A 24,058-nucleotide genomic window follows, 5' to 3' on the forward strand; every position below is an offset into this window, starting at 1 on the left:
CTAGGTAGTTACACATGCTATGTATGATAGTTTATGTAACTGTGTGTAACTGTACCTGAATAAACTTGCTTAGAACAATGAATCTTGATGCATATATGTGACTGCATATTTGTGCAAGAATTCATGACTTGCATTGGTATGCACATCATGAGTTAATGTTGCTGACCGGGCTGATAAAGAGTAAAGTTGTCTCCACACCATCCCTCGAGGAAGGTTCCTCCATGCTGGTGAGGGAGATCTTGACCTAAGAAATTGGACTTTTCTTCCACTTCCTTCAATTGAACTCTATCCCATATCCCAGAAACTGTGTGATTCCTATGGATTTAGCTGTATAGCCCTTGTGGCTCGGCCCTTTTTTTTTGATTATAATAACAACAGCTTTTATAGCCCTTGTGCCCCTCAAGGAAGGTTCCTTGATGTTGGTGAGGGGCTCTTGATTTAGGGAATTGGATCTGTGCTCCAGTTCCCCAAATTAAGCCTGAATGCCTTCCATATCCCCCCCCCCCCAGGCGCTGTATAATCCTCCGGGTTCAGCGCTTCCCCCTTGATTATAATAATAATATAGCCCTTGTGGCTTAGCGCTTCTTTTTGATTATAATAATCCTATGGGTTTAGCATGTCCCCCTAAGTAGTTTTATCAATGAGCATGTATAATTTACCTCCAACACGTCCCCCCCCCATTGCTGTATAGTCCTTGTGGCTTAGCGCTTCTTTTTGATTATAATAATAATAATCCAACACGTCCCCCTCAAGGAAGGTTCCTTGATGTTGGTGAGGGGCTCTTGATTTAGGGAATTGGATCTGTGCTCCAGTTCCCCGAATTAAGCCTGAATGCCTTCCACATCCCCCCCCTCAGGCGCTGTATAATCCTCCGGGTTTAGCGCTTCCCCCTTGATTTTAATAATAACAATCCAACACCCTTAATCTTCCCTCGTTGTATAGCCCTTGTGGCTTAGAGCTTCTTTTTTATTATAATAATTAATCTTCCCTCTTAGAGGTATTCCGTTCGAGATGATTTTCCAGTCATCTCGGCCCGTCTTCGCAGCCGTTGACAACAACGGCGCTGTATAGCTATTGTGGCCTAGCGCTTCTTTTTGATTATAATAATGGCAACAACGGTGGTCGGACATGCACCATAACAAATTGCACACTATTAAACCACTTTTAGGTTTGTGGCCATCTTACCACCGTTGCCGTACTCGGGAGACTGCGATCTTCTGGCTCTGCATTGGCCATACTCGCCTTACCCATGGGTATCTCGTGGAACAACACCCTATTCCACTCCATGAAGTTTGTCGGGTCCCTATTTCAGTTCTTTACTTTCTTGTCAATTGCCCGGTTTACCAGAGAGCTCGAAGGTTTTATCTCCAACGTCACCGCCATCCTACCAATCTGGTGGCCTGGTGCTGTATAACCCTTGTGGCTTAGCGCTTCTTTATTATAATAATAATGGTGGCCGGGTGGTTAACGCTCTCGCTTCACACGGTGAGGGCCTGGGTTCGATTCCCAGCCAGAGTAGAAACATTGGGCGTGTTTCTTTCCACCTGTTTATGTTCCCCATCAGTAAAATGGGTACCTGGGTGTTAGTCGACTGGTGTGGGTCGCATCCTGGGACACTGACCTGATTTGCCCGACATGCGGAGCATAAGGGGCTTTCTATATAGTATTGTCAGCTAGGCCTGTATACCTTGTACATGTACTTGTAGTAAATAAAGATTATTATTGATATCATCATCATCATCATCATCATCATCATCTTTTTCTTCTTTTTCTTCTTCCAGACGGTCCTGCTTTTGACTTACAATCACTGTGTCAGCAACTGCTTTACTGTACGAACTTTGACGCACAGCCCTTAGTGCCCCTTCTGGGGTACATAATAAACATTAAACTAACAGCTTAAAAAAAAAAAAAAATGCTGTACAAATCATTTGTAGATTTCCTGCTGTATAGCCCTTGTGGCTTAGCGCTTCTTTTTGATTATAATAATAATAATCCTGTATAAACTAATCACCTAAATGAGAATATATTGTTTCTCTTTCCAGAAGAAACTTTTTCCTTTATAATTCTATTATTCCTCTCCCAGATTTGAGTAAAATTTTCCCTGGACTCCCGGGAAGCAGGATTCAATAAGCTGGAGACTTTGTGGCCCTTAACAACCCACAGCAACACTTGTGTGTTCTAGTGCAACGTCTTTTCTTTTAATACAGAGCATTCAGGCAATTATATTATTTTTCAACAGCCTTTAATAATAGCAGTATCTTGTGACAAAGACTGCATTAATCAGAAGTTTTCTTAGGCTTAGATGATTACTTACCACACTTCGTCTGGCTTTTTTTCTGGGTTTCAGTAACTTTGTTTAGGTAAGTAAGTTTATTTAGGTACAGGTATACATAAATACAGTTACACAGATTATCATACATAGTTACATTTGTATAAATTACCTAGGATAAACCCCCCCCCCCAAAAAAAAAAAAAAAATCAGGACATTTCAATTAAGAGAGATTTCGTTCGGATTTTTAACCCCGGTGGGTTAGCCACCCAGGATAACCCAAGAAAGTCAGTGCGTCATCGAGGACTGTAACTTATTTCCATTGGGGTCCTTAATCTTGTCCCCCAGGATGCGACCCACACCAGTCGACTAACACCCAGGTACCTATTTGCTGCTAGGTGAACAGGACAACAGGTGTAAGGAAACGTGTCGAATGTTTCCACCCGCCGGGAATCGAACCCGGGCCCTCCGTGTGTGAAGCGGGAGCTTTAGCCACCGGGGTTCTAGGTAATTTATACATGTTACTATGTATGGTAATTGTAGTCACCTAAATTTGTATAAATGTACTTGTGTTTACCTGGAGTTTACCTGGAGAGAGTTCCGGGGGTCAACGCCCCCGCGGCCCGGTCTGAGACCAGGCCTCCTGGTGGATCAGAGCCTGATCAACCAGGCTGTTGCTGCTGGCTGCACGCAAACCAACATACGAGCCACAGCCCGGCTGATCCGGAACTGACTTTAGGTGCTTGTCCAGTGCCAGCTTGAAGACTGCCAGGGGTCTGTTGGTAATCCCCCTTATGTGTGCTGGGAGGCAGTTGAACAGTCTCGGGCCCCTGACACTTATTGTATGGTCTCTTAACGTGCTAGTGACACCCCTGCTTTTCATTGGGGGGATGGTGCATCGTCTGCCAAGTCTTTTGCTTTCGTAGTGGGTGATTTTCGTGTGCAAGTTCGGTACTAGTCCCTCTAGGATTTTCCAGGTGTATATAATCATGTATCTCTCCCTCCTGCATTCCAGGGAATACAGGTTTAGGAACCTCAAGCGCTCCCAATAATTGAGGTGTTTTATCTCCGTTATGCGCGCCGTGAAAGTTCTCTGTACATTTTCTAGGTCGGCAATTTCACCTGCCTTGAAAGGTGCTGTTAGTGTGCAGCAATATTCCAGCCTAGATAGAACAAGTGACCTGAAGAGTGTTTTTTTTTTTTTTTTTTTTTTTTTTTTTCAACAAGTCGGCCGTCTCCCACCGAGGCAGGGTGACCCAAAAAAGAAAGAAAATCCCCAAAAAGAAAATACTTTCATCATCATTCAACACTTTCACCACACTCGCACATTATCACTGTTTTTGCAGAGGTGCTCAGAATACAACAGTCTAGAAGCATAAACATATAAAGATACACAACATATCCCTCCAAACTGCCAATATCCCAAACCCCTCCTTTAAAGTGCAGGCATTGTACTTCCCATTTCCAGGACTCAAGTCCGACTATATGAAAATAACCGGTTTCCCTGAATCCCTTCACTAAATATTACCCTGCTCACACTCCAACAGATCGTCAGGTCCCAAGTACCATTCGTCTCCATTCACTCCTATCTAACACGCTCACGCACGCTTGCTGGAAGTCCAAGCCCCTTACCCACAAAACCTCCTTTACCCCCTCTCTCCAACCCTTTCGAGGACGACCCCTACCCCGCCTTCCTTCCCCTATAGATTTATATGCTTTCCATGTCATTCTACTGTGATCCATTCTCTCTAAATGACCAAACCACCTCAACAACCCCTCTTCTGCCCTCTGACTAATACTTTTATTAACTCCACACCTTCTCCTAATTTCCACACTCCGAATTTTCTGCATAATATTTACACCACACATTGCCCTTAAACAGGACATCTCCGCTGCCTCCAACCGTCTCCTCGCTGCTGCATTTACCACCCAAGCTTCACACCCATATAAGAGTGTTGGTACTACTATACTTTCATACATTCCCTTCTTTGCCTCCATAGATAACGTTTTTTGACTCCACATATACCTCAACGCACCACTCACCTTTTTTCCCTCATCAATTCTATGAAGAGTGTACCTGTACTTAAATAACCTTACCTATACCCCTCAAGGAAGGTTGCTTGATGCTGGTATGAGGCTCTTGATCCAGGTGTAAGACTTGACCTCCCTTTCCTCGGATCGAAACTGATGGCCCAAAGTGTTGTGTAGACCTCCATGTTTTTAGTGTTATCCTTAAATGCAATAATAATTCTTCCTTTTACGTGCAGTTTATTTAGTTACTTTTCCTCCCAACAGAAATAAGTCACACTGACTTTGTTGGTTAATCCTAGATTAAATATATACATGTGCTGTTTGCTGTGCTTATAACATCATCTAAATTCAGATTATAACCACAAAGGGTTTGTAACCCAAGATAATCCAGTAAAGCCAATCAATGTAGGATATTCCCATTGGGCTCTCTTTAAACATTAAACAATTGAGTAACTCAACTGAAAGAAAATCAACCACATTAAAGAGAGATACAATAGGAATAAGGTGAACTGAGATGTTTGCATGAAAATTAAATAGAGAAAAATCAGCTTACTACAACAGGCAGTCGCTGTATAGCCCTTGTGGCTTAGCGCTTCTTTTTGATTATAATAATAATAATAATACAACAGGCAGTGGAGGACCTACATTTTCAGGGCCCTGGAGCTTGAACTGTTATGGGGGCCCCTTTGCAATCCCTTCTCATACAGTAGACCCAGAATTTTTAAGCAATCTGGGGTCCTCCAGGATTAGGGGCCCTGAAGCTTAAGCTTCATTAGTTTCATACTAGATCCACCCCTGACAATAGATACATGAATGTTAACTATACAAGAAATCACTCGCTTCCCTTTCTGTAGCAGCTTCATTTATTAGGAACCATTTAGTTCTCTTCCTGAACTGGTTCATGTTATGACTGGCCTTGACATGTTTAAGCAATTCGTTCCTCTCCTTTTTTGCTGTATGATGAAACGTGTTTGAGGCCTGACCACTTACTATAGGTACTAGAAAACTGTATAGAGAGCAGCTGCTCAGTTGAATTTGGTTATTATGATTTTGAGTCATAATAGCAACCCTGTTGATTTAAATATTAACATTCTTATTGATGTTCTGATTATTGCATATCTGTTTTAATATTTGTATTAACTGAAAGTATGTTCTATCTTGGCATTCACCAATGCAAATGTTATACCAGTTTGTATAATACTTATCAAAATAAAGACTTAGGTATCTCATTTACACAGTGTGTTTTATTTATTAACATTGATACCACAGTGTGTAATATTCAACAACATCTTATACAGTGTTACTCGAGTTTCGGCCGTAATCTGTTCCAGAAACTCAGTCGAAACTCAAATTGTTCGAAAGTCAAAGCAATATTACCCATAAGAAATAATGTGTAAATCCAATTAATCCGTTCCAGACACCCAAAAATATTAAAAAAAATACATTTTTAAAGAATAACTATAGTTTTACAAACAAAACAATTATAAATACAGGCCTGGTACAACAGCTGAAACTCAAGTTACTGTTTGAAACTCAAGACATAATTTAGCCGAAAAAAAATGACCGAAACTCAAAATGGCTGAAACCCGGGGTGGCCGAAACTCAAGGTAACAGTGTTAATGCTGTATATAATTCATAAATGTAACTAAGGTTAGCTTACTGTAAGTGACAAAGAATTGTACAGGATGGCCCTGCTTATACAGCAGTTTAGGTTCCGGACTGCCGCTGTAAAGAAAAAAATTGCTGTAAAGTGAATCAGCTTTTATCACTTTCAAATGCCTATAAAAGCATGATAACATGTTTACACTATCATATATTAAGTGAGCAAGATAGCTAGACCTAAAAAATGCACATACAGTACACACATTACTTACCTTAAAATATTTTTGTCCTTAGCTTATAGTGAGTGATGGATATATTTATTGTAGAAGTCTGAATAAATGAAGAATGAGTATAGTTGAAAACTGCTGTACATATTAGTGAAATGCTGTGAAGCAAAGCACTGTAAAACAGGGCCTGCCTGTACTAATCCATGAGGTGCTGTACCTGTGATATTTTCCCATGAGAACATTGTGGCTTGTATCACAACACTTTCACCTCAAACTGAAACCTCGACATATAAGGTTGTAACTGCTGCTATATGTTAAATTCAGTATAAAGACAGGCTCCACCCACCACCCACAGCTATGGCAATATTACTAGCTGCTATGGAAGTAATCACTTTAATAAAATAGTCAGTGATTTTATGCTGTCTGTTTTTTTCTGTCTTAGATACTGTAGATTAGTTCATTCTAACATTCTGTATAATTTCTATTGCAGGTCTTACTAATGAAATGCTGTTATCCTGGTCAGCAAGATGTGGAGTCATAGTGAAATCAAACTTGAAACAACTCTGGGTCTGTAATTTACATATAAATAAATATGCTTTATTTTATAGTAAATCTGTATTAAGTGTTTGCAGAAAGTCAAAATGGCCAACACTTTTGCAACAGCAAGGCAATGTGGGTTTATTACAACCTATAAGAAAATTACACACAACAAGGTAATATTCCAAACTCATTAATTATTTCATTATGTCTAGTATACGTACATATACAGTAGTAGTTCGTTTACATTTGTCATGTAATATTTTATTTTTGGACTAGTTTCATTGTCTGAATAATTTGAATTGTTGCTTGCAAATTGTGAGATATATTTTGAGGTCTGTGGCTTAAACCTTACTATGTTTGAATTCAGGGTATGTTTCTCAAGATGCAGTGTAAAATGATAATACTCCATCTCCCTACAAATGCACGAGGATTTCGAATTGCAGATACGGAATTTTTATTTGTAAACTGTTATCCCCTCAAGGAAGGTTCCTTGATGTTGGTGAGGGGCTCTTGATTTAGGGAATTGGATCTGTGCTCCAGTTCCCCGAATTAAGCCTGAATGCCTTCCACATCCCCTCTCCCAGGCGCTGTATAATCCTCCGGGTTTAGCGCTTCCCCCTTGATTATAATAATAATAATGTAAACTGTTATAGTAGACTAGCCTGCAGTTGATGCCATAATGTTAAAAATGAGTTACAGATCTGAAATCCAGCTATTGTTAAAGGAAAATAATACTGAATGTATATCTCATGAAAGGTAAAAATCCATAAACCCAAAATTGGTAAATATGGTGGGAGTACATTATGAAATAAAAGAACCACATGAGGATGAGCTTTTACATGTATTATAGACAACATTTTGCTCATAAGGAGTTTCATCGAGTTGGCAGAAGCAACTGCAAAATACGAGCACGTATTGCCATATCATTTATGGAGAGGAATAAATGGATTGAAGAGGATTAGGTGGTGGAGGATTAAGTAGATAATGTGCATATTTACTTGGGCTTTGTTGCATTAAGTTTACTACTAGATAGTTTGGCTCTGGACAGACAGTAGCAATTTTGCAAGGTATTAGTGATGTTAAATGCTCCTTGGTTACTTTCTGTATTACAAAATCTGAATTAATACAACCATTAAGCATTTTCTTCCATGTCTGTGTCTTTCTGATTATTATTTTATCTTGTTCTAACCTATGACATTATTATTTTTTTTAACACTCTGGCTGTCTTCTACTGAGGCAGGTGACCTGAAAAAGAAATACTTTCACCATCATTAAGTGCTTTAATTTGAATCATCTGAAGGCAATAATAGTTGCTCAGCCAAGTGCTAGTGGTATGGATGTTAACAAATGAGCTTGCATCCATTGACTCCATGAAGAAATTAGCGAGAACCTTATGTACTGAATTTCTAATTGTAGAATGGGTTGTGAAAAAGGAATAATTGAAATGAATGCAGTATAGGTAGTCCCCAACTAATGAGCTAGATGCGCTTTTGCAAATCACTTGTAATTTGAAAAGACGCCCAAGTTATAATTGGACACACTGAATGTTCCCAAACAATAATACATATTCCTTATATAATTTAATTGTGTTTTACAGAATATTTCCCTAATACAGTACTTTACGTATGGTATCATGCTTTTATTTTAATGAAAAATAACCAAACCCTCTTTCTTTGATGTATACATATTAATAAAGTGTTTATTTTTTATAAAGTGTTATAAAAAATATAACAACTGTACCTACATATTTCAGGAGGGGGAATTATAAAATACTATACTTGCCAAATGGTGGATATTCATTCTGACCTTTAACTTTAAAAAAAATTGGAAAATTATTCAAGGGAGCTTATTTCTGAAAGATGTGAATTATTTATTCTTACAGAGTTTAATTTTGACAAAAAAATTGGTGCCAGTCAATCTTCATGGAACTAATGTTTCTCCACTGCAAAATTACATGAACTTCATCTCAACTTCTAAATTTTATACAGTACTGATAATGCTCAACATCAAATATGTTGGAGGGAAAATTGTGGTGTTTATAAATTCAACATTTTTTGGTGTTATTGCATAAGTGTTGCTTATATGTTTTAATGCTACAGCTTTAACAAATGTAGACTTATTGTTTGTCATCTTTGCTCATGAAAGTGACTATTATTTGTTTCCAGACCTCGGTATGTAAATCCTGTATTAGTGGCAATTCTACGACCTATAAGCAAAATGCTAGCGGTCTTGGTGGGTCGTGGTTTCAGAAAATGGTGGCAGGCTTTACCAAAGCAGAAGAGAGAGATATTTATCCAACATTTTATCCGCAATAAAATTCGCTATATAGGTAAGTAGATTATATTTATTTTGATACTGTATGAGCTCAACCTTACAAAGGGAAATACGTAATGTAATAAAATACTGTACTGTTTTAACTGTTTTAACTTATTTTCTTCATGGAATTTGTACAAACAGTATTGTATACATGGTCAAATATTCTCTTATTACTTAGTGGTACCTTTGATGGTAAATATATAAATAATAGGGTATATCACATTTCACTTTGTTTTACTTTTCATTTAATTAACATTAATTTTCTACAGGTGGATCAACTTTGCTTGGTTTTATGGGTTACACTTATTATGAGAGTCACATGACCACTACTCCTTTTAGCGGACGTCGAAGATTTATGATATTTACATCAGATCAACTTTTCACTATTGCTCAACACACTTATGAAATGGTAATCAAACTAATTTTAGTAATTTTCTTGTATTTTATACTCCTTTCTATATTTTTGTACCCATCACAAAGTAATAGTTTATTCATAATGGAAATTTCATGAATTTTATGAAATTGTCACTTAATAAAATAGTTCAGATACTTTTCATGATAATTTTAAGTCAGATGTGACCAAAATCTTAATTTATTCTTCATCTCATGTGATTGAAATGGTTTGCATTTTCTTGTTTACTGTCCTAGTTGTGGTGTATAGGCACCTGCTTCTTATAATGAGAATGAATATTATTAGTTATTATGAGAGTTGAAATTCTTTGATTTATCATTTTAATATGAATGCAAGTGCTACACAGTAAATTTTAACTTATTACAGCATTCTCATTCATAAAATTTAAACTGTATAATATAGGATTGTCAAGAAATGTTTCAGAGTGATTAGTACATAATCCAGGATAGTGCACTCTCTAATTTCCCAGATACACCAGGGTCAGATCTTGGGTCAGTTTCTGAATGACACCCCAAGTTTTCAGTGGCATTACAACATTTATCACACAACATTGTCTTAAATAGTTACAAGTTTGTTAAGCTAAATATGCAACAAACTAAAATCATTCACACACTTCCCAAAATAAATCTACACTCATGACTGTAAAGTACTTGAAGAAACTCACTCAGCTTATTATCTAGTTCATCAAAGTTTGATGGTGAAAATTAACAAGAATAAGTCATGGTAGGTGTGAGCCCTGGTGATCTAACTTCACCTCAACCTTCTGCAACCTTGGCAGTTTTCAATTTAATTAACTGTTTACATTTGAAATACAATTTACTGGTGGTAAATATCAATCCACAGTAAAAGTATTAGTTAGAGGGCTGAAGAGGGGCTGTTGAGGTGGTTTGGTCATTTAGAGAGAATGAAACAAAGTAAAATGACTTGGAGAGTGTATAAATCTGTAGGAGAAGGAAGGCAGGGTAGGGGTCGTCCCTGAAAAGGTTGGAGGGAGGGGGTAAAGGAGGTTTTTGTGGGCGAGGGGCTTGGACTTCCAGCAGGCGTGTGTGAGTGAATGGAGGCGAATGGTTTTTGGGTCCTGACAAGCTGTTGGAGTGTGAGCAGGGTAATATTTTGTAAAGGAATTCAGAGAAACCGGTTGGTTAGCCAGACTTGAGTCCTGTTAATGGGAAGTACAATGCCTGCACTTTAGAGGGACTTCTAAACTGTCGTATCTGAGCGCCTCTGCAAAAACAATAATTACGTATGAATGATGATGAAAGTATTTTCTTTTTTGGGGAATTTTCTTTCTTTTTGGGTTACCCTGCTTCGGTGGGAGACGGCCGACTTGTTGAAAAAAAAAAAAAGGTTAAAATGTTAGATTTCAATATGTATTGCTTTTTGATTACCATTCTTCATTCTTATTCCCTTTTTATTATTAGACTTGCATCATTATTTTGGGAATCCCTTGCTGATACTTGGAGGAAGTTTATAAACATCACCCTAAGAGATTAACATTTTATTTTTTCAATTACAGTATTGTATATGCTGTTTTTCATATCAGAATATTAATACATGCAAATTGTTTTAAAATTACTTTCATATAAAATTGTCTGAGTAATTAACACATTACAATATTTTTATTATTTAATCACAAATTTTGGCAGGAAATAGCACAGTTTAGTCATCTAATGCTCCCACAAAATCACCCACTGGTTGAGCAAGTAAGAAGGGTTGGTAACCGAATATTGCAGGCAAACAATACCATTCCCCAACTATACACTAAAGAATGGACTGTTACTGTTATTGATGATCCCATGGTCAACTGCTTTGTCCTGCCGGTAGGTCATACTAATTCTGTGATCATCTAGTTACCACTAAACACACAGAACATTGTGTAATATTTAAACATAACTCAGTTTTTTATGTTACCTTCGTTTTTATTGTATTGTTCTTTAAGTACCCTGTTTCTGATAGGATTTTATCTCTCCTTTTTACTTTTCAAGGGGGTAGCTTGATGCTGTTGAAGGACTTTTGAGTATAGAACATTGTCCACACATATCTGTACTATTTAATAGAATTATTCCTGGTAAAGCTAAATGGTACAGATATGTGGATGATGTTCTATGCTTAATGCCCAATAATACAGTTATAAACCATTCCTACTTGAATTAAATAGTCTAGTTCCAGAGTCTAGCTGTTGGAGTGTGAGCAGGGTAACATTTTGTGAAGGGATTCATGGAAACATATCTTTGGTAAAATTAATCTACTAATATAATTTAATCAAATCCTACTTAACCTATCTTAGGTCAACATAAATTTAGTAGCATTTTTTAATATCAATGAAATATATTAATTTTGTGATGTTTACACTAACTTTTGTAGAGTCATTGCAATAATGAATTTACATTCAGCTTGCTTGGCAAAATAGTCATTGCTTTACAAGCAAGACTGCAAGATCTACCTAAAAAGTACATTTTAATTAATGATTTTAATTAGACTTAAGAGTAAATATAGTAATCTTAAATAACTGATGTTTAATACTGTATTTTGTTTAGAGTGGTGACATTGTCATGTTTCGAGGGATGATGGATGTTCTTGAGAATGATGACCAGGTGGCTGTTGTCCTTGCACATGAAATGAGCCATGCTATCCTGGAGCATGCAGTAAGTATCAGGATGTCAACCATCTAGGTTGTGAAGACCATATACATTTCTCTTTATTTTTAGGTTATCAGAAGCTTTGCCATTCAATTTTTTGTTAGTGTTCACCTTAACTGGGATTAAGTGAGTAAAATATTAGAAGCTAAGTCACATGTAGTGCAAAAAAATTTGTCAATTAAATCTTGATATAATGCACTAAAAGAGGGAAGGAGCTGTCCACTTAAACGAAAATCTGCCATATCAGAATGCCTTGTGCACTGGACATAGTCCATTGTCCAGTGCTACTGGACAAAATCTCAATGCAGTGGACTTGGTCCATTGTATGGAGAGCATACAAGACACACTACTGGTAACAGACTTGGCCTGTTGAATGGGGAGCCTGCTGGACACACACTATCTCTAATAGACAAAGTCTCTATGTAGAAGACTTAATCTGTTGTATCAAACATATTTCCAATGAAATATTTTTGTCTGTTTTATCTGAAATCATTTACATAATTTTTTGTCTGTTATATCTGAAATCATTTACACGAGGGCTCAATATATCAAGATTTTACTAGACTACAGTACTTGCTTTTTAACAACAACAGGATAGTCTTACAAGTTGGTCTTCTACCTCCTGTATTGGGATAATGTTACACAGGCTCTCTCAGAGCAATACACTAATAACCTGTACATAGGAGAGCTTAGTGGTCTGGGCCACTTCCAGGTTTTGAGATCCCTGGCCATAAATAATTAAGAAACATAAAAAATACCATCATTAGTTAAAAAGGTATAAAAATTGTATGATTTTTAAATTTTAAAAAAATTGTATAGTTTTTTAATTTAAAAAATGTATAATTTTCTAACCAACAATTTTATAGCATATTAGAAAATCTAGTTTTTATGTAATGTCATAATTGATATTCAACATGAGCTCTTTGTAGATGTGGAATAGACTTATGATGTGGATGATGACATTTCTTTTGAACCTGGTTTAAAACACACAATTCCATACCCTTACAAATACTATATGATTTCTCTAACTGATGACTATGATAGTAAAGCTCATAGATGAATGAAAATGGATAAATAATGGTTAGAATTTCAAGTAGGCAGTCCAGCAATGACTGCCTGTGGAAGACAAGATGTTTTTAAGATTAATTTAATTTTACTGTTGCCTAAATTTTATGACTTCTGAAGTATGTTACCTCAAACAATATATTTTATATTTTCTTCCTTAACCTTTCACTGTCATGACCCTGAAAAATTAAGTCCTGTCAGTGCCATAATTTAAAAAAAAAAAAGATTAAGCTTCTAAAATGGTGGAGAATATTTTTTCTAAAGGTAATGGCATCAAAAATTAAAAAAATGATTAAAAATTTATGGAATTACACATATGCAAAATTGGAGGTTGGGGGAGCACTTTACACACGATTTCACCCACTTTGAGGCCTATTTTTGGCCAATTCAAGTGCATAAACCAACTCAATTTCTAGCTATTTTGCTAGAATGGCTTCTTTACTATTGATTCAGTGCAAGAAATAACCTATTCAACTATTAAAAACTATCTTATGAAGCACCCAGAATTTGGTAATGTGGACGGTTTTACACAAAATTCAATAAATTTCAATTTAAAAACAAACTAGGTATTTTGGCCACTAAAGCAACCCTTCCTCTGTTCATTAATTATGTCTCAAAGCCTCTCTTATATAACACTTGCCTACCATTTTGAGTCCATCATCACACAAAAAATTGAATTTTTCTTTGTTTCTCGGCTAATAAAATAGCCAAGAATGTCTGGTGGTGGCTTAGGCCATCCAGATAATGAAGTAGGCCCAGTAAAACAATAAAACAGACCAGGGAGAGGGATGGGGGATGGGTTTGGAAAGGGAATGCCTGTCCTTCCTCAGAAAAATTACCCAAAATTGAATACCTCTGCCATTTTGAAGCCAATTTCAGACTTCTGATCTGAAACTGACCAAAATCATCTCCATTTCACTAATATGTCTTTTAGCCTATCAGTTGGTATGAAGACAGCCAATAAAATCATGAAAACTACTATAGAAATTACCTCAAATTTGCTATTTTAACCCAAGTATGGGGTCATAGGTTAACTGTTACCATTATGCACTACATGAGGCAGGATTTTGCTATGCACAATCACCACACAGGTAGTAGGTAGTAGGTTGGTAGACAGCAACCACCCAGGGAAGTACTACCGTCCTGCCAGATGACTGTGAAACAAAAACCTGTAACTGTTTTGCATGATGGTAGGATTGCTGGTTTCTTTTTCTGTCTCATAAACACGCTAAGATAACAGGGATATCTTGCTACTCCTACTTACACTTTGGTCACACTTCACAGACACGCACATGCATATATATATATACATACATCTAGGTTTTTCTCCTTTTTCTAAATAGCTCTTGTTCTTTTTTATTTCTTCTATTGTCCATGGGGAAGTGGAAAAGAATCTTTCCTCCGTAAGCCATGCGTGTCGTATGAGGCGACTAAAATGCCGGGAGCAATGGGCTAGTAACCCCTTCTCCTGTATACAATTACTAAAAAAGAGAAGAAGAAAAACTTTATAAAACTGGGTTGCTTAAATGTGCGTGGATGTAGTGCGGATGACAAGAAACAGATGATTGCTGATGTTATGAATGAAAAGAAGTTGGATGTCCTGGCCCTAAGCGAAACAAAGCTGAAGGGGGTAGGAGAGTTTCAGTGGGGGGAAATAAATGGGATTAAATCTGGAGTATCTGAGAGAGTTAGAGCAAAGGAAGGGGTAGCAGTAATGTTAAATGATCAGTTATGGAAGGAGAAAAGAGAATATGAATGTGTAAATTCAAGAATTATGTGGATTAAAGTAAAGGTTGGATGCGAGAAGTGGGTCATAATAAGCGTGTATGCACCTGGAGAAGAGAGGAATGCAGAGGAGAGAGAGAGATTTTGGGAGATGTTAAGTGAATGTATAGGAGCCTTTGAACCAAGTGAGAGAGTAATTGTGGTAGGGGACTTGAATGCTAAAGTAGGAGAAACTTTTAGAGAGGGTGTGGTAGGTAAGTTTGGGGTGCCAGGTGTAAATGATAATGGGAGCCCTTTGATTGAACTTTGTATAGAAAGGGGTTTAGTTATAGGTAATACATATTTTAAGAAAAAGAGGATAAATAAGTATACACGATATGATGTAGGGCGAAATGACAGTAGTTTGTTGGATTATGTATTGGTAGATAAAAGACTGTTGAGTAGACTTCAGGATGTACATGTTTATAGAGGGGCCACAGATATATCAGATCACTTTCTAGTTGTAGCTACACTGAGAGTAAAAGGTAGATGGGATACAAGGAGAATAGAAGCATCAGGGAAGAGAGAGGTGAAGGTTTATAAACTAAAAGAGGAGGCAGTTAGGGTAAGATATAAACAGCTATTGGAGGATAGATGGGCTAATGAGAGCATAGGCAATGGGGTCGAAGAGGTATGGGGTAGGTTTAAAAATGTAGTGTTAGAGTGTTCAGCAGAAGTTTGTGGTTACAGGAAAGTGGGTGCAGGAGGGAAGAGGAGCGATTGGTGGAATGATGATGTAAAGAGAGTAGTAAGGGAGAAAAAGTTAGCATATGAGAAGTTTTTACAAAGTAGAAGTGATGCAAGGAGGGAAGAGTATATGGAGAAAAAGAGAGAAGTTAAGAGAGTGGTGAAGCAATGTAAAAAGAGAGCAAATGAGAGAGTGGGTGAGATGTTATCAACAAATTTTGTTGAAAATAAGAAAAAGTTTTGGAGTGAGATTAACAAGTTAAGAAAGCCTAGAGAACAAATGGATTTGTCAGTTAAAAATAGGAGAGGAGAGTTATTAAATGGAGAGTTAGAGGTATTGGGAAGATGGAAGGAATATTTTGAGGAATTGTTAAATGTTGATGAAGATAGGGAAGCTGTGATTTCGTGTATAGGGCAAGGAGGAATAACATCTTGTAGGAGTGAGGAAGAGCCAGTTGTGAGTGTGTGGGAAGTTCGTGAGGCAGTAGGTAAAATGAAAGGGGGTAAGGCAGCCGGGATTGATGGGATAAAGATAGAAATGTTAAAAGCAGGTGGGGATATAGTTTTGGAGTGGTTGGTGCAATTATTTAATAAATGTATGGAAGAGGGTAAGGTACCTAGGGATTGGCAGAGAGCATGCATAGTTCCTTTGTATAAAGGCAAAGGGGATAAAAGAGAGTGCAAAAATTATAGGGGGATAAGTCAGGGGTTTCAAATAGAGTTAGAGCTAAAGAAGGAGTAGCAATAATGTTGAAGGATAAGCTATGGCAGGAAAAGAGGGACTATAAATGTATTAATTCAAGGATTATGTGGAGTAAAATAAAGATTGGATGTGAAAAGTGGGTTATAATAAGCGTGTATGCACCTGGAGAAGAGAGAAGTGTAGAGGAGAGAGAGAGATTTTGGGAAATGTTGAGTGAATGCGTGGGGAGTTTTGAATCAAGTGTGAGAGTAATGGTGGTTGGGGATTTTAATGCTAAAGTGGGTAAAAATGTTATGGAGGGAGTAGTAGGTAAATTTGGGGTGCCAGGGGTAAATGTAAATGGGGAGCCTTTAATTGAGCTATGTGTAGAAAGAAATTTGGTAATAAGTAATACATATTTTATGAAAAAGAGGATAAATAAATATACAAGGTATGATGTAGCACGTAATGAAAGTAGTTTATTAGATTATGTATTGGTGGATAAAAGGTTGATGAGTAGGCTCCAGGATGTACATGTTTATAGAGGGGCAACTGATATATCGGATCATTATTTAGTTGTAGCTACAGTTAGAGTAAGAGGTAGATGGGAAAAGAGGAAGGTGGCAACAACAAGTAAGAGGGAGGTGAAAGTGTATAAACTAAGGGAGGAGGAAGTTCGGGTGAGATATAAGCGACTATTGGCAGAAAGGTGGGCTAGTGCAAAGATGAGTAGTGGGGGGGTTGAAGAGGGTTGGAATAGTTTTAAAAATGCAGTATTAGAATGTGGGGCAGAAGTTTGTGGTTATAGGAGGGTGGGGGCAGGAGGAAAGAGGAGTGATTGGTGGAATGATGAAGTAAAGGGTGTGATAAAAGAGAAAAAGGTAGCTTATGAGAGGTTTTTACAAAGCAGAAGTGTTATAAGAAGAGCAGAGTATATGGAGAGTAAAAGAAAGGTAAAGAGAGTGGTGAGAGAGTGCAAAAGGAGAGCAGATGATAGAGTGGGAGAGGCACTGTCAAGAAATTTTAATGAAAATAAGAAAAAATTTTGGAGTGAGTTAAACAAGTTAAGAAAGCCTAGGGAAAATATGGATTTGTCAGTTAAAAACAGAGTAGGGGAGTTAGTAGATGGGGAGATGGAGGTATTGGGAAGATGGCGAGAATATTTTGAGGAACTTTTAAATGTTAAGGAAGAAACAGAGGCAGTAATTTCATGCACTGGTCAGGGAGGTATACCATCTTTTAGGAGTGAAGAAGAGCAGAATGTAAGTGTGGGGGAGGTACGTGAGGCATTACGTAAAATGAAAGGGGGTAAAGCAGCTGGAACTGATGGGATCATGACAGAAATGTTAAAAGCAGGGGGGGATATAGTGTTGGAGTGGTTGGTACTTTTGTTTAATAAATGTATGAAAGAGGGGAAGGTACCTAGGGATTGGCAGAGAGCATGTATAGTCCCTTTATATAAAGGGAAAGGGGACAAAAGAGACTGTAAAAATTATAGAGGAATAAGCTTACTGAGTATACCAGGAAAAGTGTACGGTAGGGTTATAATTGAAAGAATTAGAGGTAAGACAGAATGTAGGATTGCGGATGAGCAAGGAGGTTTTAGAGTGGGTAGGGGATGTGTAGATCAGGTGTTTACATTGAAGCATATATGTGAACAGTATTTAGATAAAGATAGGGAAGTTTTTATTGCATTTATGGATTTAGAAAAGGCATATGATAGAGTGGATAGAGGAGCAATGTGGCAGATGTTGCAAGTATATGGAATAGGTGGTAAGTTATTAAATGCTGTAAAGAGTTTTTATGAGGATAGTGAGGCTCAGGTTAGGGTGTGTAGAAGAGAGGGAGACTACTTCCCGGTAAAAGTAGGTCTTAGACAGGGATGTGTAATGTCACCATGGTTGTTTAATATATTTATAGATGGGGTTGTAAAGGAAGTAAATGCTAGGGTGTTTGGGAGAGGGGTGGGATTAAATTATGGGGAATCAAATTCAAAATGGGAATTGACACAGTTACTTTTTGCTGATGATACTGTGCTTATGGGAGATTCTAAAGAAAAATTGCAAAGGTTAGTGGATGAGTTTGGGAATGTGTGTAAAGGTAGAAAGTTGAAAGTGAACATAGAAAAGAGTAAGGTGATGAGGGTGTCAAATGATTTAGATAAAGAAAAATTGGATATCAAATTGGGGAGGAGGAGTATGGAAGAAGTGAATGTTTTCAGATACTTGGGAGTTGACGTGTCGGCGGATGGATTTATGAAGGATGAGGTTAATCATAGAATTGATGAGGGAAAAAAGGTGAGTGGTGCGTTGAGGTATATGTGGAGTCAAAAAACGTTATCTATGGAGGCAAAGAAGGGAATGTATGAAAGTATAGTAGTACCAACACTCTTATATGGGTGTGAAGCTTGGGTGGTAAATGCAGCAGCGAGGAGACGGTTGGAGGCAGTGGAGATGTCCTGTTTAAGGGCAATGTGTGGTGTAAATATTATGCAGAAAATTCGGAGTGTGGAAATTAGGAGAAGGTGTGGAGTTAATAAAAGTATTAGTCAGAGGGCAGAAGAGGGGTTGTTGAGGTGGTTTGGTCATTTAGAGAGAATGGATCACAGTAGAATGACATGGAAAGCATATAAATCTATAGGGGAAGGAAGGCGGGGTAGGGGTCGTCCTCGAAAGGGTTGGAGAGAGGGGGTAAAGGAGGTTTTGTGGGTAAGGGGCTTGGACTTCCAGCAAGCGTGCGTGAGCGTGTTAGATAGGAGTGAATGGAGACGAATGGTACTTGGGACCTGACGATCTGTTGGAGTGTGAGCAGGGTAATATTTAGTGAAGGGATTCAGGGAAACCGGTTATTTTCATATAGTCGGACTTGAGTCCTGGAAATGGGAAGTACAATGCCTGCACTTTAAAGGAGGGGTTTGGGATATTGGCAGTTTGGAGGGATATGTTGTGTATCTTTATATGTTTATGCTTCTAGACTGTTGTATTCTGAGCACCTCTGCAAAAACAGTGATAATGTGCGAGTGTGGTGAAAGTGTTGAATGATGATGAAAGTATTTTCTTTTTGGGGATTTTCTTTCTTTTTTGGGTCACCCTGCCTCGGTGGGAGACGGCCGATTTGTTTAAAAAAAAAAAAAAAAAAAAAAAAGTCTGTTGAGTGTACCTGGTAAAGTGTATGGTAGAGTTATAATTGAAAGAATTAAGAGTAAGACGGAGAATAGGATAGCAGATGAACAAGGAGGCTTTAGGAAAGGTAGGGGGTGTGTGGACCAGGTGTTTACAGTGAAACATATAAGTGAACAGTATTTAGATAAGGCTAAAGAGGTCTTTGTGGCATTTATGGATTTGGAAAAGGCGTATGACAGGGTGGATAGGGGGGCAATGTGGCAGATGTTGCAAGTGTATGGTGTAGGAGGTAGGTTACTGAAAGCAGTGAAGAGTTTTTACGAGGATAGTGAGGCTCAAGTTAGAGTATGTAGGAAAGAGGGAAATTTTTTCCCAGTAAAAGTAGGCCTTAGACAAGGATGTGTGATGTCACCGTGGTTGTTTAATATATTTATAGATGGGGTTGTAAGAGAAGTAAATGCGAGGGTCTTGGCAAGAGGCGTGGAGTTAAAAGATAAAGAATCACACACAAAGTGGGAGTTGTCACAGCTGCTCTTTGCTGATGACACTGTGCTCTTGGGAGATTCTGAAGAGAAGTTGCAGAGATTGGTGGATGAATTTGGTAGGGTGTGCAAAAGAAGAAAATTAAAGGTGAATACAGGAAAGAGTAAGGTTATGAGGATAACAAAAAGATTAGGTGATGAAAGATTGAATATCAGATTGGAGGGAGAGAGTATGGAGGAGGTGAACGTATTCAGATATTTGGGAGTGGACGTGTCAGCGGATGGGTCTATGAAAGATGAGGTGAATCATAGAATTGATGAGGGAAAAAGAGTGAGTGGTGCACTTAGGAGTCTGTGGAGACAAAGAACTTTGTACTTGGAGGCAAAGAGGGGAATGTATGAGAGTATAGTTTTACCAACGCTCTTATATGGGTGTGAAGCGTGGGTGATGAATGTTGCAGCGAGGAGAAGGCTGGAGGCAGTGGAGATGTCATGTCTGAGGGCAATGTGTGGTGTGAATATAATGCAGAGAATTCGTAGTTTGGAAGTTAGGAGGAGGTGCGGGATTACCAAAACTGTTGTCCAGAGGGCTGAGGAAGGGTTGTTGAGGTGGTTCGGACATGTAGAGAGAATGGAGCGAAACAGAATGACTTCAAGAGTGTATCAGTCTGTAGTGGAAGGAAGGCGGGGTAGGGGTCGGCCTAGGAAGGGTTGGAGGGAGGGGGTAAAGGAGGTTTTGTGTGCGAGGGGCTTGGACTTCCAGCAGGCATGCGTGAGCGTGTTTGATAGGAGTGAATGGAGACAAATGGTTTTTAATACTTGACGTGCTGTTGGAGTGTGAGCAAAGTAACATTTATGAAGGGATTCAGGGAAACCGGCAGGCCGGACTTGAGTCCTGGAGATGGGAAGTACAGTGCCTGCACTCTGAAGGAGGGGTGTTAATGTTGCAGTTTAAAAACTGTAGTGTAAAGCACCCTTCTGGCAAGACAGTGATGGAGTGAATGATGGTGAAAGTTTTTCTTTTTCGGGCCACCCTGCCTTGGTGGGAATCGGCCGGTGTGATAATAATAAAAATAATCACCACACAGACCCATTCTGTCATGTCTAGGTTAAAATTTATTGCTCAGCTCTTTTGAGGATTTTATGATTAAAATGTAAATCTGTGTGAGCCCCACTGGCCTCAGTAATGTAGATCTATGTGAGAGGCAGTGAAAGGGTTTATGTATTTACTATATAGAATTATTATGGTAATACAGTGATGGAATGAATGATGATGAAAGTGATTCTTCTTTTTCGGGTCACCCTATCTTGGTGGGAAACAGCCAATGTGTTAATAAAAAGAAAATACACAGTACAGTATGTAAAAACCTTGCAACTAAATTTCTTTGCCACAAAAGAAAGGGTTACTGTGCAATAAAATTTCATCCTGGCTAAGATAAGTATAAATGCTGAATATTTTTCATGATTCATGTTCATTTTAATCTGCAGGCATTCTGTTATCAAATGCATCTATTTTTTGGTATATGGTTATATAATGAACATGTGGTAGACTCTTTAATTAGTCTGGGAACTCAGCATTGTAATCCTTACAGAGAATAAACTTTGAATTGAATTGAATTGAATTGAATTAATTGTTCTCAGATTGTGTTGATAGTTGGTATCAAAATAACCCCTATACTGTAATATGATTTATGTGCCTAGTTAATATTAAAAAAATTCATACAAAGTCACTCCATAAACCAAATATTCTCTAGACTGGAGCTTTTAATCTTACCTGAGTTCATTTAAGACAGTTTTCACATATATACTTATACATGTATATATTTAATAATTTTTTTATTATTTACTTCTACAGGCAGAACTACTTAGTCATGGGTACCTTCTAGACATGCTGATTCTTGTACCCCTGGCAGTAATTTGGGCTTTTATTCCTAGTGATGGCCTGGCAGTAGTTACACACTGGTTTTTAAATCAAGTCATCCAAGTTTTGCTTCAGCTGCCCTACTCAAGAATTTTAGAAAATGAAGCTGATTTTGTTGGATTACAAGTAGCTGCCAAGGTAAGGTCACAAATTTTGTTTTCCAATACCTTTTATTTGAAAGGCAGCATAGAAAGAAAGGTATTAACACATCTTAGAAAACAAAAATTATTCCATATCACTTCCAGGTATACATTGTACGTACTACAGTGCAGTACAGTATTTGCATAAAAAAGGCTTTCTTTAAGGAGTGCAGCTAAGTGTTTCAGGTGTTGGACAACAGTTATTTCTACACATTTAGAAGAGAAACAATCACTGATCAAGTTGAAACTTAGGCAATTCGTTGCTATTTTCCTGGGAACTTAAGACATGAGCTTGACTCATTTGATTCTCTAGGGAAAGAATACTGTACTTGCACTCTAAAGGATGGGGTGGGAATGTTGGAGTTTAGAGGGTTATTTGGTGTGATGGCCAAGCATTGTTAGAAAGATAGCTAGAGAATGAGTGATGGTGAAAATGTTAACCTCTGGGTTATCCTACCTTGATCAAATGAACTTACTTTAAATGCTGTTATTTTATGAATAATTTTCACCCAGTAGTGAGCAAGAGAATTTTCTCTTAGGCTTGCTATGATGTACGAGAAGCCAGTGCATTCTGGGGTAAGATGTCCATAATAGATAAACTACGGGAAGCACGTGGTGAAGCAGTAAAGGAACCTGCATGGTTATCGACACACCCATCACACACTGACCGCCAAGAGATGATAGATTTACAGATGTCTGAGGCTATTATGCTTCGAGATGCTTGTCAGGTATGTTTTGTGGTACTGTATTGTAATTGGATATAATGGACTTACGTAATTTGATATACAGACACACTGTACTGTACTTATTCATATTATAATTCTTTTTAACACACCAGCCATCTCCCACCAAGGCAGGGTGACCTGAAAAAGAAGAAATGAAAGTTTTTCTTCTTTTTATATCTAGTAGTAATTTATACAGGAGAAGTAGTTACTATCCCCTTGCTCCCATTTTTATAATTATGCTTACAAACAGCACTAAACACATAGGTCATTCAGCAAGTGTAATACTTGTTATATTAATTACAATAATTTAATCCCTGGTCTGACATTCTGATTGATGTTAACTGTGGAGTATTGTATAAATGCTACAATAACTCACTCAAGGTGGTAGATTAGTTGATTTTATCCAATTTTGCATAGGCTGTCCTGCTCCAGCAATGGTAGTACTTCAGAGGGCAATCAAGGTTAAGTGATCTACTATGCCTGTATACTATACACATTCACATGTAAACTGCCATTTATATTCGTTTCTTCTTTATGTAAGATTTGTAGACCTTTAACAGACTTTACACTTGTCCAAAATTTCTCATACTTGTGCTGTGTGCTTAAGGTTACTGTCAGTCATGTGTTAATTTTTTAGTACAGTGGAACCTCGACTTACGAGTGTCCCAACATACGAGTTTTTCGAGATACGAGCAGTCGCTCGGTCAATATTTTGTTCTGAGTTATGAGTGAGCTTTCCCCGCTTCCCCCTCAACCCGCACACCACAATTGTTTATCTGTGATTTTATGCTTTAATTCCACGGACATCATCCTCTTTTTGTTCTCAGCACTGTCCTCTGCACTTACTTTCTTAGAACCCATGGTTAAAAAAAAAGAATTTGGCAAAATAACTGCACAAAATGCAAGCAAAACATAAGAGAAATGCTTCCATGGCAAGGTAAACAGTGCACTGAGTTGGCGGCATTCTGAAGCTCCTTATTATTATTATTATTATTATTATTATTATTATAAAGGGAACTGAAGCTTGCTCATTATTATTAATATTATTATTAATTTAGGGAACTGGAGCACAGATCCAATTCCATAGATCAAGAGCCCCTCACCAGCATCAAGAAACCTAATAATAATAATAATAATAATATTAATAATAATAATAATAATAATAATAACGAGCGAGCTTCAGAACGCCACCACTAGTGTGTACGTACACTTTAACCAGTTTATTTCTTTACATTCTCTATTATGTTTTATTATGTCTTTATACAATATTTTTTATTTATAAATACATTGTTTCAGTGTTTTCCTTATGAAACTAGTGACCTAGTGCAGTTAGCCTCGCAAACACTCCATTTTCTCTTATAATAAGAGCATGGGAAGATGTGGTCAGAGCAGGAGCGGGAATGGCCGCCACCACTAGTCACATAATGACATACA

The 24,058-nt window shown here is 37.7% G+C and overlaps 1 protein-coding gene across 8 annotated transcripts in view; it reads left to right on the top strand.

Annotated features, from left to right (window-relative positions):
* The first annotated feature begins 2,089 nt into the window (after positions 1 to 2,089).
* The window catches only part of LOC128702878 (metalloendopeptidase OMA1, mitochondrial), a 31,690-nt gene continuing 9,721 nt past the window's right edge, over positions 2,090 to 24,058 (top strand). For 5 of the 8 annotated variants that reach the window (XR_011394293.1, XR_008409171.2, XR_008409172.2 and 2 more), the window contains exons 1-8: positions 2,124 to 2,360; positions 6,620 to 6,842; positions 8,835 to 8,998; positions 9,255 to 9,394; positions 11,044 to 11,217; positions 11,935 to 12,042; positions 21,694 to 21,897; positions 22,439 to 22,627. Coding sequence is in view for 5 of the 8 variants with exons in the window: in XM_053797355.2 (XP_053653330.1) it covers positions 6,634 to 6,842; positions 8,835 to 8,998; positions 9,255 to 9,394; positions 11,044 to 11,217; positions 11,935 to 12,042; positions 21,694 to 21,897; positions 22,439 to 22,627 (1,188 nt within the window). In the remaining 3 variants the exon portion in view is untranslated. Of the gene's footprint in view, positions 2,361 to 6,619; positions 6,843 to 8,834; positions 8,999 to 9,254; positions 9,395 to 11,043; positions 11,218 to 11,934; positions 12,043 to 21,693; positions 21,898 to 22,438; positions 22,628 to 24,058 lie in introns of those variants that run through there. The other 3 variants (XM_053797356.2, XM_070102529.1, XM_053797359.2) reach the window with 3 other exon arrangements.

Source organism: Cherax quadricarinatus, chromosome 82 (genome assembly GCF_038502225.1).
Source record: "Cherax quadricarinatus isolate ZL_2023a chromosome 82, ASM3850222v1, whole genome shotgun sequence".
Lineage (NCBI taxonomy): Eukaryota > Metazoa > Arthropoda > Malacostraca > Decapoda > Parastacidae > Cherax > Cherax quadricarinatus.